This window comes from Pneumocystis murina, assembly GCF_000349005.2.
Source record: "Pneumocystis murina B123 chromosome Unknown supercont1.3, whole genome shotgun sequence".
Lineage (NCBI taxonomy): Eukaryota > Fungi > Ascomycota > Pneumocystomycetes > Pneumocystales > Pneumocystaceae > Pneumocystis > Pneumocystis murina.
In genome coordinates this window covers 536,502-549,247 of record NW_017802361.1, presented here as the reverse complement: position 1 = coordinate 549,247, position 12,746 = coordinate 536,502, and the positions used below count along the sequence as shown (strand labels likewise).

The 12,746-nt window shown below is 28.5% G+C and overlaps 6 protein-coding genes across 6 annotated transcripts; 3 read left to right on the top strand and 3 right to left on the bottom strand.

The window, feature by feature from the left end:
• Positions 1-611: 611 nt before the first annotated feature.
• PNEG_01104 (hypothetical protein) lies at positions 612-4,522 on the bottom strand (the record flags this gene model as incomplete). Its single annotated transcript, XM_007874825.1, has 2 exons — positions 4,352-4,522; positions 612-4,099 (listed from the first exon to the last, which is right to left on the bottom strand). Exons 1-2 carry the CDS (start codon positions 4,443-4,445, stop codon positions 612-614), a joined length of 3,582 nt encoding a protein of 1,193 aa, XP_007873016.1. The 5' UTR covers positions 4,446-4,522.
• Positions 4,523-4,657: 135 nt separating this feature from the next.
• On the top strand, positions 4,658-5,416 carry PNEG_01103 (hypothetical protein; the record flags this gene model as incomplete). Its single annotated transcript, XM_007874824.1, has 7 exons — positions 4,658-4,681; positions 4,727-4,929; positions 4,992-5,031; positions 5,093-5,179; positions 5,206-5,280; positions 5,340-5,359; positions 5,401-5,416. 7 exons carry the CDS (start codon positions 4,658-4,660, stop codon positions 5,414-5,416), a joined length of 465 nt encoding a protein of 154 aa, XP_007873015.1.
• A 190-nt stretch (positions 5,417-5,606) lies between these two features.
• PNEG_01102 (U4/U6.U5 tri-snRNP-associated protein 2) lies at positions 5,607-7,516 on the bottom strand (the record flags this gene model as incomplete). The annotated part of the gene is made up of 7 exons (XM_007874823.1): positions 5,607-5,648; positions 5,691-5,902; positions 5,951-6,149; positions 6,196-6,611; positions 6,658-6,783; positions 6,831-7,215; positions 7,256-7,516. The coding sequence occupies 7 exons, from the start codon at positions 7,514-7,516 to the stop codon at positions 5,607-5,609; spliced, it is 1,641 nt and encodes a 546-aa protein (XP_007873014.1).
• A 32-nt stretch (positions 7,517-7,548) lies between these two features.
• Positions 7,549-9,481, top strand: PNEG_01101 (methionine-tRNA ligase; the record flags this gene model as incomplete). Its single annotated transcript, XM_007874822.1, has 6 exons — positions 7,549-7,714; positions 7,765-7,880; positions 7,929-8,216; positions 8,261-8,622; positions 8,680-8,891; positions 8,937-9,481. The coding sequence occupies 6 exons, from the start codon at positions 7,549-7,551 to the stop codon at positions 9,479-9,481; spliced, it is 1,689 nt and encodes a 562-aa protein (XP_007873013.1).
• On the bottom strand, positions 8,991-11,330 carry PNEG_01100 (hypothetical protein; the record flags this gene model as incomplete). Its single annotated transcript, XM_007874821.1, has 10 exons — positions 8,991-9,664; positions 9,707-9,808; positions 9,853-9,980; positions 10,029-10,264; positions 10,308-10,397; positions 10,443-10,564; positions 10,608-10,842; positions 10,891-11,131; positions 11,177-11,257; positions 11,302-11,330. The coding sequence occupies 10 exons, from the start codon at positions 11,328-11,330 to the stop codon at positions 9,528-9,530; spliced, it is 1,401 nt and encodes a 466-aa protein (XP_007873012.1). The 3' UTR covers positions 8,991-9,527.
• Positions 11,331-12,086: 756 nt separating this feature from the next.
• PNEG_01099 (hypothetical protein) lies at positions 12,087-12,533 on the top strand. Its single transcript, XM_007874820.1, has 2 exons — positions 12,087-12,213; positions 12,259-12,533. The coding sequence occupies exons 1-2, from the start codon at positions 12,126-12,128 to the stop codon at positions 12,504-12,506; spliced, it is 336 nt and encodes a 111-aa protein (XP_007873011.1). The 5' UTR covers positions 12,087-12,125; the 3' UTR covers positions 12,507-12,533.
• Positions 12,534-12,746: the final 213 nt, after the last annotated feature.

Here is a 12,746-nt window from a genome sequence, read left to right as displayed (position 1 = left end):
AAATATCTCTCTAAACTTCCTTCTAATCTCTTAAATTTAATAAAAACTCCCTCCTAATCTATCATCTTCAATAAAATCATCCAAAACATTCATTTATCATTTTTATTACTAAAAAAAACCCTAAATCTCCATCTAATATCTCATTTCTAATAAAATCCTCTCCAAACTTCCACTTAATCTCTTAAATTTAATAAAAACTTTAATCTACTATCTTCAATAAAATCATCCAAAACATTCATTTATCATTTTTATTAATAAAAAAACCCTAAATCTCTATCTAATATCTCATTTCCAATAAATATCTCTCTAAACTTCCTTCTAATCTCTTAAATTTAATAAAAACCCCCTCCTAATCTATCATCTTCAATAAATTCTTCCAAAATCTCATCTCTAATAAAAACTTCTTTAAACTTTCTTATCATCTTTAACAATTCTCCACTAACTCTCGGGCTTTTTTCTCCATTTTTCCTATAATTAAACGGCAATTCTCAATTTTTATTTCATTATTCTAGATTAAAAATCTACACCTCATTCTTCTACATCTTCTTCTATATTATATATAAACAATGGATATATGCACTTTTTCATTCTAATCTCTTTTTTCATCCTTTTTACAACATTCCCATAACAATCACTCCCAACAACATGATTTTTATCATTTCCGGAACTCTTATTTTCATTCCTCCACCTGGTATCACTTCTTCCCTCATTTTTGTTTCTTTACTTGAATCTGTTGCATATCTTGTAGGATTGCATTTTTCCTTCAATGTCACCGTAGATGTTAGTGTAGATGTACTTGTCATCGTACTCGTATGTAAGGATGTACTTGTCACCGTACTCGTATGTAAGGATGTACTTGTCACCGTACTCGTATGTAAGGATGTACTTGTCACCGATGTATTTATAGTTCGAATTAATGTACATTGTTCTATTACTTTTCCTCCTTTTATTGTTGTCATTGTCATTGTCATTGTTGTCGTTGTCGTTGTCGTTGTTGTTGTTGTTGTCGTTGTTGTTGTCGTTGCCGCTATCGTCAATATCGCTGCCGTTGGCGTTGTCAGCGTTGTTGTTATTGTTGATATTGCTGCTGTTGTTGATATTGATATCATTGTTGATGTCATTGTATGATAAGGCGCAACTTCTAATGGTTTTATCTCACACAACTTCTCTATATCTTCACAAACTGTTCCGAAGTTCTGACATACCTTTCTAAAATCGCAGTCTGGTTGTTGAGCTTTACACTCTTCTTTCAATTCTAAATACAATTCCAATGCTATTACCGTTGCATCAAAGGCTTTTACTTCTGATTCTGATATCCTTTCATCTGCAAATGTTCTCTGAAGAAATCTAAGTTTCGTTGTATTTGTCGTTCTGTCTTGTGAAGAAGCTGATTCTGCTGGTGCTGCTGAGGGTGTTGCCGGCGTAAAAGCATTGATATTCTGTAGAATTGATACTGCACTTTGTCCATTTTCATTTTTCTTGGGTCTTAATAACAGTAAGTTAGCTTTCTTAATAGAATTTTCTGCTTCCTGTTTCATCTTCTCGTAGTTGTCTTTCTTCTTCTTTAAATCGATTTTCAGTTTATCTAGATTATTTTTTAAAGCAGGACATTTCTTGATTACTTTTTTAATTAATTCATCGCAAACTTCTGTCTTCTTAAAATAATTACTTGGATCATTTTTATCATTACATGCACTATCGAATGTTTGATTCTTTTCTTCTTCCCATTTAGTGCAATACTCTTTTAATGTTTCTTTACATTTAATTAGACTATGTAAACTACTTTTCAATTTATATATCAACTCTTCCTCCAATTGCAGCTTTTTCCAGAATGGATCACATTTCTTTTTGAGTTGTAAACAGACCCCCTGTCCATTGCTAGTGGGATCATTTTTTAAGATTTCTGGACAATTTTCCATGTATTGGTCACAATATGGATCCCATAATTTGCACATTTCTTCAATCAATGTTTCATTTGCATTTTTAATTTTATTTATAACATCTTCCGATAAGTTAATTGATAAAGAAGCACAATCACCTTTAGTCAGTTTTACCATAAATTCACATGTTTCTTCTAGTAAAACACACAAAATATTAAATGCATTCTCTCCTCTCCTAATTAACCTATCACATTCTTCCTTCAAAGCCTTTTTACAATTGTTTTGATTTTCTAATATATTACTTTTTTTTTTTAAAAGATTCGTTCTAAATTCTCTTATAAGTTTTGAATATCTACAGCGTGTATCCAGCATATAACATTTTCTATCAATAACATTTGAATAAATTCTAAGATAATTGCAGCGCTTCTTCAGTTCAATGCAATCTTTTTCTTGTAGATGTTTTCTTGCATCATTCAAAGCTTTTTTTAATTCTTCCAAATTATGAGAAACATCAAAAAAAAGTTCTAAACAATATTCACGTAATCGAAGAAACTTTATAACGTATCTTATATCATAATTAAATTTATGATGGTTTATTAAAAGAGTTTTAGAACACATATTTCCAAAAACACCATCATCATATTCTTTTTTAATGTAATTATCAAATGCTTTATCCAATATCCTATGTTGTCCCTTTTTATAGCATGCTAGTCTCGCATTTTCACATGCTTTATCAATTTTATTCGTACATAAATTTTCTAAATAGAAACATTCCGACACAAGTTCTATACAAACTTCGATAGTAAAGAAACTTGGAAGCTCTTGCCATGAAAAAAGGCTTGAATCTTTATCTTCTTCAAATTCCGTAGATAATTTTTCAAAGAAAAGTTTAAATTTAAGTTTTCGACATCTGATTTTCAAATCCAGTAATTCTTTGCATTTCTTGTCCTTATTTTTACTCTCTTTGCATAAAAGTTCTAGGTTAATACCTAGATATTTAAATTTATCACAATTTTTTAACTCTTCTTTGCATTTTTCTTCTCTATCTTTTCCATTATTTTCTTTACTCAACAATATTATTACATCCTGCAACGTCTTCTTTTGTAGTTTTCTAATAATAATTCCTTTACTTTCCATTTTTTTATAAAGATCTTCCAGTCCAATCTTCTCTAAAAATGATGCTTTTGCTTTAATTGGGTTAAAATCTGATTCTTGAGTTTTGTATGTAATTTTTTTACTCTTACAGTGTTCCTTAACCTCTTTACATTTTGTTTCGTTGCAATTTTTACTGTAAAAATGACATTTTTCAAGATATTCTGGGCATTTTTCTATTAATTCATTATTTTGAAGTGATTTTTTTATTAAATGGCAAACATTTTCCAGCCTGTCTTTGAGTCTTTTACACGTCTCATTTGGATTAAGACATGAAAACATTAATTCATCACTATATTCACTTAATCTTTGACAAATTCCTTTTATTCTTTCTTCACATTTATTTGTATCATTAACCCCCCCCCTCTCCCCCACCACTTCAAGAGCTCTAGAAAGAATTTCTTCTGCTACCTCTTGACGCTTTTTTTTATAAAATTTATTCTTCAACTGACTACACTTCTCTATAAAATCTTTATCCAGATTTTCTAATAATAGACATTTTTTTTCACATTTTCTATAATTCTCATCTGTTAGACCATTCAATGCTTCTTCAACTTCTGTTTTAAAAGTACCCGATTCAGTTTCAAGTTTTTTCTTTAATTCTTTGCATTTTTCTCCTTGTTTTCCATCTTTACAAAGTTCTTTAACTTTAGCATCCACATTCTCTAATTTTTCATCTATTTTCTTCAATTCAGCACAATATTCTTCGAGCTTTTCCTTGCATTTATCATTATTACTATAATCACTTTTCACAATTAAACTCAAAATGTGTTCCTCCTTAATCTCATCATTTCCTACTGCTTGTCCTGCTGCTTGCCTCTTAACCAGCTGTACCGTAACCGCCCTCTTCTGGGTAATTTCCTCAACCCATTGGTTATCTTGAGGATAGTCTTCAGGAAGAAAAGTTTCATAATCATCTTTTCTAAAATAATCAACTCCCGGATAATTTTCAAAGTAATCCATATTAGAATCCTTATTGAATCTACTATTCCAAGTACCTTTAGAACCCCTTATCTTTCTCAATCTTAATGGTCTTTCATTTTCAAATAACTCTACCACTTGATGTTCTAGAAAAAATAAGTAAAGGCTCAAAAAGGAAAATATAATGTTATGTTAGATGAATAAGGTATAAAATCTAAATTAAAAAGCAATAAAGTGATAAAAAGATTTCACGTGAACAGTTAAAATTAACTAAAATATCATTTTTGCTTCACTTTGAATGCTTTTTCAGTTAAATCTTGTTTAAATACTCTTTCTAGGAAAAAAAAATGAAAATGGGAAAATGAATCACAACTACTTAAATTTTTTAAAAAGCTTACCTTGTTCATTTATGTCCGATATCATTACATTTTCTAGAGCGGCTACCAAAATACAACCTAAATATGCAAAAAACGCAAAAGATATACTTTTCATTAATTATAGATCAGAAAGAAATGGAAAAATAGGAAAAATAATATCCAGTTATCAAGACAAATGCTAAGCAAAGGAGAAGTATTGATCGTAAACTGGCAAGTTTTATCGGATTGCGATAAAAAAAACCGAAAACTTTAGGCTGATAATCTAACCCTTACCCTAACCCTGTAGACATTATTTAGTCCTCGACCTTAAAAAGTAGAGGGTGAAGAATGTCATTTAATCTGCCATTTTCCGTTACAAGTGCCTTTATTATTTAGAAAAGCCGTTGTAGGCAATAGGATAAATGGTCTGATATTTCTTCTGAATATATCTACAATTTTATAAATCATTATTTAAGACTGGATTCTCATTTTTGTAATTCTCGGTGCAATACTTTTTTAATATTAGGACTTGATCCTAAGACATATTTTACAAATGAAGAACTTAAAGAGGCATATAGAAAACGGTTATTGCAAGTTCATCCTGATAAACAATATAAAAAGTTGATATAAGCTGAGTTATCCTTGAAACCAGAGTTTTCTGATGAATATTGTTTATTAATAGATTATATTCGTTATTCTTTTTACCAACTTCAACAGGAACTGTTTGAAACTCTGAAAAAAAATCTATGATTTCTGTTTTTTATGAAACTGTTTATCTTGAAGGCTTATTCTGTTTGTAATAGTGAATTCTCTTTGAGTTGTTGTGGAGATATGTTTGTATTAAATCCTCAGAAAATTCAAGTAGGTGAAGTAGTTGTTTCTTGTAATGGATGTAGTTTTTGGATGCGTGTCATTTCAAATATTATACCAGAATAAATAATAAAAACTGGCATTTTATTATTGATTTTTTGGTAATAAATTTCCTATTAATTGGTTCGATATATGTATTACTAAAAATTAAATTCATTAGATCCTTAAAATATTACTAAAGTATTTGTTGATTTAATATAAAATTGATATTATTTGGTTAGAATTGGGTTGAAATAATATTAATGACTCTAAAAGGGTTTTCTGTTGATTTGAAAAATTGTTATAAATTGATCTTAACTTTAGGCTGAAGATTAAAATATTGTCGGTATTTTATTTGATTTATTATCACTGTAAAAATGATACGTCAACATAATTTAAGTTTTTTCGCATTATTTTTATTCAAATTGAAACGATTCAAATTTCTTTTTTAATCATTTGCTTTTTTCTTGTGATTTCGTCGTTCCCAAATCTAAAAAATATTAAATTTGCTAATAACATATATGTATTTTACTTGAATATAACTTTCACCTAAAAAAATCATTTCTTTCGGTATTTCCTCAACAAATAAATCTTGGATCTGATACCATGTATCATTGGATTTGTTACGGACTTGTGTTCGAAAAACCCGTTTATCTCCTTCCATAGAAGAAACAGTTTCATGCACAATATTTGCAGAAAGATCATATACTGTAGATACATTTGGTGGTGGAATAGGATCAATATCTATTTCGAATTTTTAGTATTTAGATGGAGAATTATGTTTTAGCTTACATCCTCGCATATCTAGATCCTTAATAGGAAAATTAACAATTGTTGGGTTTTTTTCATTTCTCCAGTTATTTTTGGTAAATCTTTTAATATGAAAAATTAAGAAAGGAGGTAATTTTACAATTTTATAACGCTTTCTTTGTCCAGAAAGTTCTTGTGATGTTATACCATCATATTTTGCAAGCAGTGTAGACAATGCAACCTATATGTTAGTAAGAAATTTCTGGAAATCTAATTAATATTGAGACCTGTGGAATAATATTGTCTTCAAATTCATCTTGGAATAAAGGTGGTAAAGGTAAATCTAATGTCAGAAATAGAAATGGTAATATGTTTTCTTTAATTTCTCTTCCAATTTCGAATCTTAATCGATCTGCGTCATTTGCATCTGATTTAGCGATAATCTGCTGACTTTGAATTCGTACTCTCCCTTGAAATATTCTATGAATTATACTTGATTTTACTTTTGTTTTAGATCTTCCAAGATCACGATGAATGATGTTCAAAAGCCATGAAAGAAATTTAAGAGGGTCGCTTTGTTCCGTTAACTTAAACTGTTTGCCCGACACTGATGACACTTCTTGAAGAAGCTCGTGAGGAGATACATGTCCTCTAAACGCTTTGGCATTCCATATTTTTCGTATAAGAATGCTTAATCTTTGAACTTTTTTTGATATTTCAGAAAAAAAAATAAATAAACATGTTTTTACCAAGTTCACTTTTTCCGTCAAAGTTTTCTAAAATAAAATAATTCCGAAATGGTGTTATATGTGATAACGCTTGAATCACACAATTAAGATAATTATTTTGTTTAATATTATTAAGACCAACAAATCCTAATATTCCATATAACCAATTCTCATTTTTACATGATATAATTTACCTGGAAGATATCTTTTATTATCCAAATCATAAGATGGTTCAATATTCATATCCATTGCAATTACCTGTTCTTTTGTATATGTCGGATTTAAAACATATTTGATATCGTCTAATGCATTCGTGTGTACCTCATATGATTCTGGGAGTACATATATCTTAAGATTATGAAGGTTAATATAAACATGATGTGCTTCATCCAAACTATGAAAATACGCATGAGAAGATCTTCCACGACCTAATTCAATTAGAAAAAAAATTGCAAAAAATAACAGAAATTCCTTGAAAGTATTTCCCGCATATAAGGCATGCATAAACATTGAGATTCGATAGAGAAATTGAACATAATTTTTCAAAATCAAAATCCAATCGTGTTCGATCCACCTTTCCTAATTTTACAAAAAATACCTCAATATTCAAAAAAAATACCGTATCAAGATACATATTTAATGGAGGAGTAGGTAACGACTCTATTTTCTCCTTTTTTTTTTTTATATTTTCGTCTATTTGTTCAAGATTATTAGAAACTGTTAAATTATCTCTTTTAAAATCATCTTTTTTCCCAAGGAAAAGGTTATCTCCCTTTTCTTTTTTATTTTTCTCCTGATACTCTAATTTTTCTTTATGAATTGATGTCTCAAAATCCTCTGAAATTTTTCTTTTTAGCATTTTTAAAAGATTCGATTTCATCTTAACCTTAAAAATTTAAAAAAATCTTAAATATGTTAATTTTTAGGAAAAAAATTATTAAGAACTATATGAAACTTATTTATATGGATCCCTATTTATATATGCTATTACAATGTCGTCTTATTTTTTCTAGGAAAAATAGTTCTCTTGCTGGAAAAACTTATTATATCACAACGCCTATTTTCTATGTTAATTCAGGTAAAGATGGTAATATATATATATATTAACTTTATGTCGCTTTATTTTAGATCCTCACATAGGCCATTTGTATACTTTGGTTTTGGCTGACGTAATTCAGAGATATATACAACTTAAGGATCGCTCTGTTATTTTAAGAATTGGGACTGATGAACACGGTATTAAAGTGCATCTTCTATTACTTTTTTTGTATGAAGATATCAATATCTTATAGGTAGAGAGGGCAGCTTTAAAGTCTGGCTTAAATCCTCCTTTATTTTGTGAAAAAATGTCAGAGCGTTTTAAATATCTGGCTAAATTAGCAAATATCGATCATAAGGGTTTTACTCGTACAACTGATCCTAAACATTGTCAATCTGTCCGTTGTTTTTGGAAGGTTTTGAAGGATAAAGGATATATTTATGAAAGCAAACATGAAGGGTGGTATGCTTCTCGTGATGAAACTTTTTATCCATCTATAGCTGTTAAGAAAATACAAAATTCCGATGGTACTATGTCAACTGTAAATGTTTTATTATTTTAAGTGTTTTTTCTTAGTTATAGTAGATTTCTATCGAAACGGGTGCCCATGTTGAATGGACTTCTGAAAATAATTATCATTTCCGACTATCTAAATTTACAAATCAGTTATTGGATCATTACAGAAAAAACCCTTGTTTTATTATTCCCAGATCTGAGCAAAATAATTTATATCATATAATAGAACAAGGATTAAGTGATATTAGTATATCTAGACCAAGTTCTCGCTATTCATGGGGTATTCGAGTTCCTGAAGATGAATCTCAAACGATATATGTTTGGTTTGACGCTTTATTAAGCTATATAACGAGCGCTGGATATCCATGGAGTAATTCGATGCTTGGAGAATGGCCTGCTAATATTCATTTGATTGGTAAAGATATTCTTCGGTACTTTTTTCCTATACTATATTTTGTATATTTATGTTTATATTTCTTTTATATTAGATTTCATTGTGTATTATGGCCAGCACTTCTACTTGCAGCGGATTTACCTCTTCCATATCAAATAGTTTCACATTCACATTGGACAATGAATAATATTAAAATGTCTAAATCACTTGGAAATATTGTTGACCCTTTTACTAAGATCCAAACATTTGGGGCTGATCCTGTAAGATATTTTCTTATAAAAGAAGGGAGATTAGAAAGTGATAAAAGTAAATTGTATATTTTTTATTTAATTTCTTTTTAATATTTTCAAGATTATGATTTATCTGATTTTATAAGAAATTACAATGTAGATCTTAGAGGGAAGTTGGGAAATCTCTTATTAAGAGTCTGTTCTCCTCATTTTGATTTAAAACGTGCTTTGCTTTGTTCAAAAGAATATGTAGATAAAAATACTTTATTTCAGGAATTCGACACGAATATTAATACAATTGCAGAAAAAGTTGATGACCATATGTCTAAATTTCAGTTGCATGCTGCCTTGCAGTCTATATTTCACTTCATTGCCATCATCAATAAATTTTTCCAAGATTTTGAACCATGGAAATATTGTAATCACCCCGATAAAGTCGATCCAGTTATTTATAGAACGTTAGAAGCGATAAGATTATCTGCAATTCTTTTGAAACCTTTTATTCCTGAAAAAGCATCTGAAATACTAGATCAATTAGATGTTCAGCCGTCTCGGAGAAGTTTTAAGTTTTGTAAATTGGGTTTAGACAAGACATACTTACAAACTCAATGTAAAAGAAATATGCTTTTGTTTCCGAAATTATCTTCAATGTATTTGAAAAAATAAAATAATTAAAATTTAGCTTTTATGTACATATCTAAACATATATATATTATATATTAGACATTATATTATGAATGCCAAATTTCACTTGTTCACATTCAAGTGTTGAAAGATTTAATAAGACAATAGATCCAGTCTCGCTAAATACTGGAAGAGTGATTAAACGTATTTTTTGTCCGTTTTCACCTAATAATTTTAAGTATTACAAGAAAAAGTTTATATATGAACCTTCAATAAATTTTGTATCAAATTTCTCTTGATTCCCAAGAAAATATACATGAGGAGCTTCCGACATAATGAAAGGATCCTTTTCGGAAAATGGATAACACCCTAATAGTTCATAAGAAATGTTTTAAAAATATTATTATAGAAACATAAAGTATCAGGAGCAGTTGGTGCACAATGTTGCCATCTCAATGTATATTCCATAATTGTTAATTTATCGATTTTATTGGTATACTTGTGTATATCATTAATTGTTTGTCCACTTGATCCAAAAAATCTAGCAAAAACTGTTATTTAATAATTAAAAATAAATAATCTAGAATACTTTATTCCATCTATCTCCATCCATGCAGGGTTTGTACAAATTGTTAATGTAGACCCAAAATGATGTTTAGCATTTGGAAACATTGAAAAATGAATTGGTTGTTGAGGCAACAAAACATTTGATGGATCCGATTCCCCAGGCATAAGTATTATAGATGTTGTAATACATATATTTGAAAGAAATGTATCTAGCATTTTTGTTGGTATGGCATTATATGTAAAAGTATTATATGTTTTCTCGAGAATGTCAGAAATATACTCTAAATTAAATCATTTTTACCCTTTTATCAGATTCATTATCATTTTTTGATAAACCTATAGAATTCCCTGCAATAATAAGTTGAACTATCTGAGAGCTAGCTATTTGATCCTAGAAAAGTATTTAAATCCAAATAAAAATAAGAAAAAAGCGTACTTTCCAGCTACCGATTTCCCCACTCAAATATTCACTAAGAAGAAATAATGCTAATGAATTGTAAGTTTTATCTGTTATATTAAGCCCGGAAACGAAAGCGACATATTTATTAGTCTTAGTATCTAGAGAAAAATTATATACACTTTTGAATATGGGAATATATACCAATTTTTTTAGGTATTAGACTTTGATGTGGTAATTCAGGCAAACAAATATCAATTACTTGGAAATTTCCATCTCGAATTTCAAACCCCAATACACCAATAACACATCCTGTAACTAAAAATTCTTCAAGTACTTTTGGACCTATAAGACGAATTCTTCCATATTCATCTTCCAATATCACGTCATTATTTGTAGAATCAATATATTTTTCATTTGTAGATGAAATCATCCAGTACTATAAAAGGATGGTTAATATTAGAAAAAATTAAAAAAAAAATCATACATCTTTTCTAATATCCTTTAAAATATTTGGTTTCAAGGGTACATCAATATAAATTGTTCCAATAATCCAACATACTTCCCCATGAACAATATCTAATAAACGACTTGCACGTTTTACTTTTTTTTTTTTAACAAAAATACCATCCCATTTTTCTTGTGCCTTATGAACAATTTTTGGTCTAATATGAACAAGACGTAAAAAATAGATATTTGCATATTGTTGCTGATATGTTCTTTTTTTTCTATTTTTTTTAAATCTATAATTTTTAAAGTCATAAAAAACTCACATAATGTAATCATCTTGATGGAGAAAAGAAAATGGTGGATTTTCACGTATCAAATATGGTTTATTTATATTATTTGAATTACTATGAAATATGAAAAAAAACTTAAATTAATGATAAAAAAATACCCAGATGAATAATTATCTTGAAAAGACATATTTTAAATATCTATGAAAATATGTACAACCTTAGATTTATTTTTTATAGATTGTTTCCTTAGAATTTTTTTAAAAAAAAGATAAATTTTAATTTTTTTACAACTTATTTACTAGTTCTTAATAAATTTCTTTATGTGGAATATTAACAAGATATAAGTATTCTATATTATTTTATTAATGCCATTTATATAATTTATAGAATACACATGATCTTTTAAAAAATATAAAACATTCAATTTATTAATGGGTTTTTTCTTTTTTAATAATTTCAAAAAGATGTAAATCTTATATCCATTTATATTTATACTCGTTCTAAAGTTTAATCTTTAAATATTTTAGATATTATGCGCTATTTTCTATATATGTTGTAAAAAAAGTGGTATTTTAATATTTTTGATTGAATCAATTGATATTTGTTATCATTTTATCTTTTAATACAATTGATAACAATATATCAAAAATAGGAAATAAATCCCTGTACGCCACAATTAATAAGAAAGGGTATCCCTGTTTTCTTAAAAATTAGAAATGTTGTTTATTTAATAATTTGCCAATTAGAATTTAAAAAATGTTGATTAGATAATCGTTGAATACAAAAAAGGTATTTTCTAGAATGTTTAAATATCATAAGTATGCGCCACAAATATTTTGCTTTTTTCGATAATGCATAAAAAAAAAGTCACAAAAAAAATATAAAGGGGCCCAGCCCCCACCTTTTCTTTATTCCTCTTGATTAAGATAATAGACAATAGATAAGATATTTTGCATATTTTTGAGTTAAAGAATTTATTATAATGCATTTTCATATTACTAGCATCTGCATAACCATTGCAATGTTTTTTGTTATGATTAGGGGGGCTGCATTTGGTGGGGTACAGCTGGGTAAGTTCGTGGAGGAATTTATAGAAGTGGTTTAACGAAGTCTAGTTAGGCGAGATACAAAAGAGGTTGTGAAGCAAATAGCAAATGATACTGGTTTGAAGCCACTACTTAATGCTACGAATCAAAGTGGATCCCATGGGAGTATTGTTGAAGTGGCTTTGGATACATCAAATGGTACAGCTCTTAAACCCACTGGTGGTTCTGATCCAAATGGATCGATTCGTGTTTCAATTGCAACTGGTACATTCGTTTTGGTTATATTGGCATTTATAGGATCTCTTGCATCTTTTTGATTAGATGGATTCATTGAGTTTTTCAGCAGTTGCTCTTGATGGGCTGTTTTATCATTTTTGTTGACATACGTATCTGTTGATAGAAAATATATAGCTTGTTTTTTTATGTAATTTGTATTTATTCCTTGGCTTTTTTAGCATTGTCCCTAGATTCCATTTTCTAAAGATAAATATAGGAATCGGTGCTTTTAAAATGGTTTTTTTCGGCACGGGTCAATGAAGTTTTATATTGTGGATTTT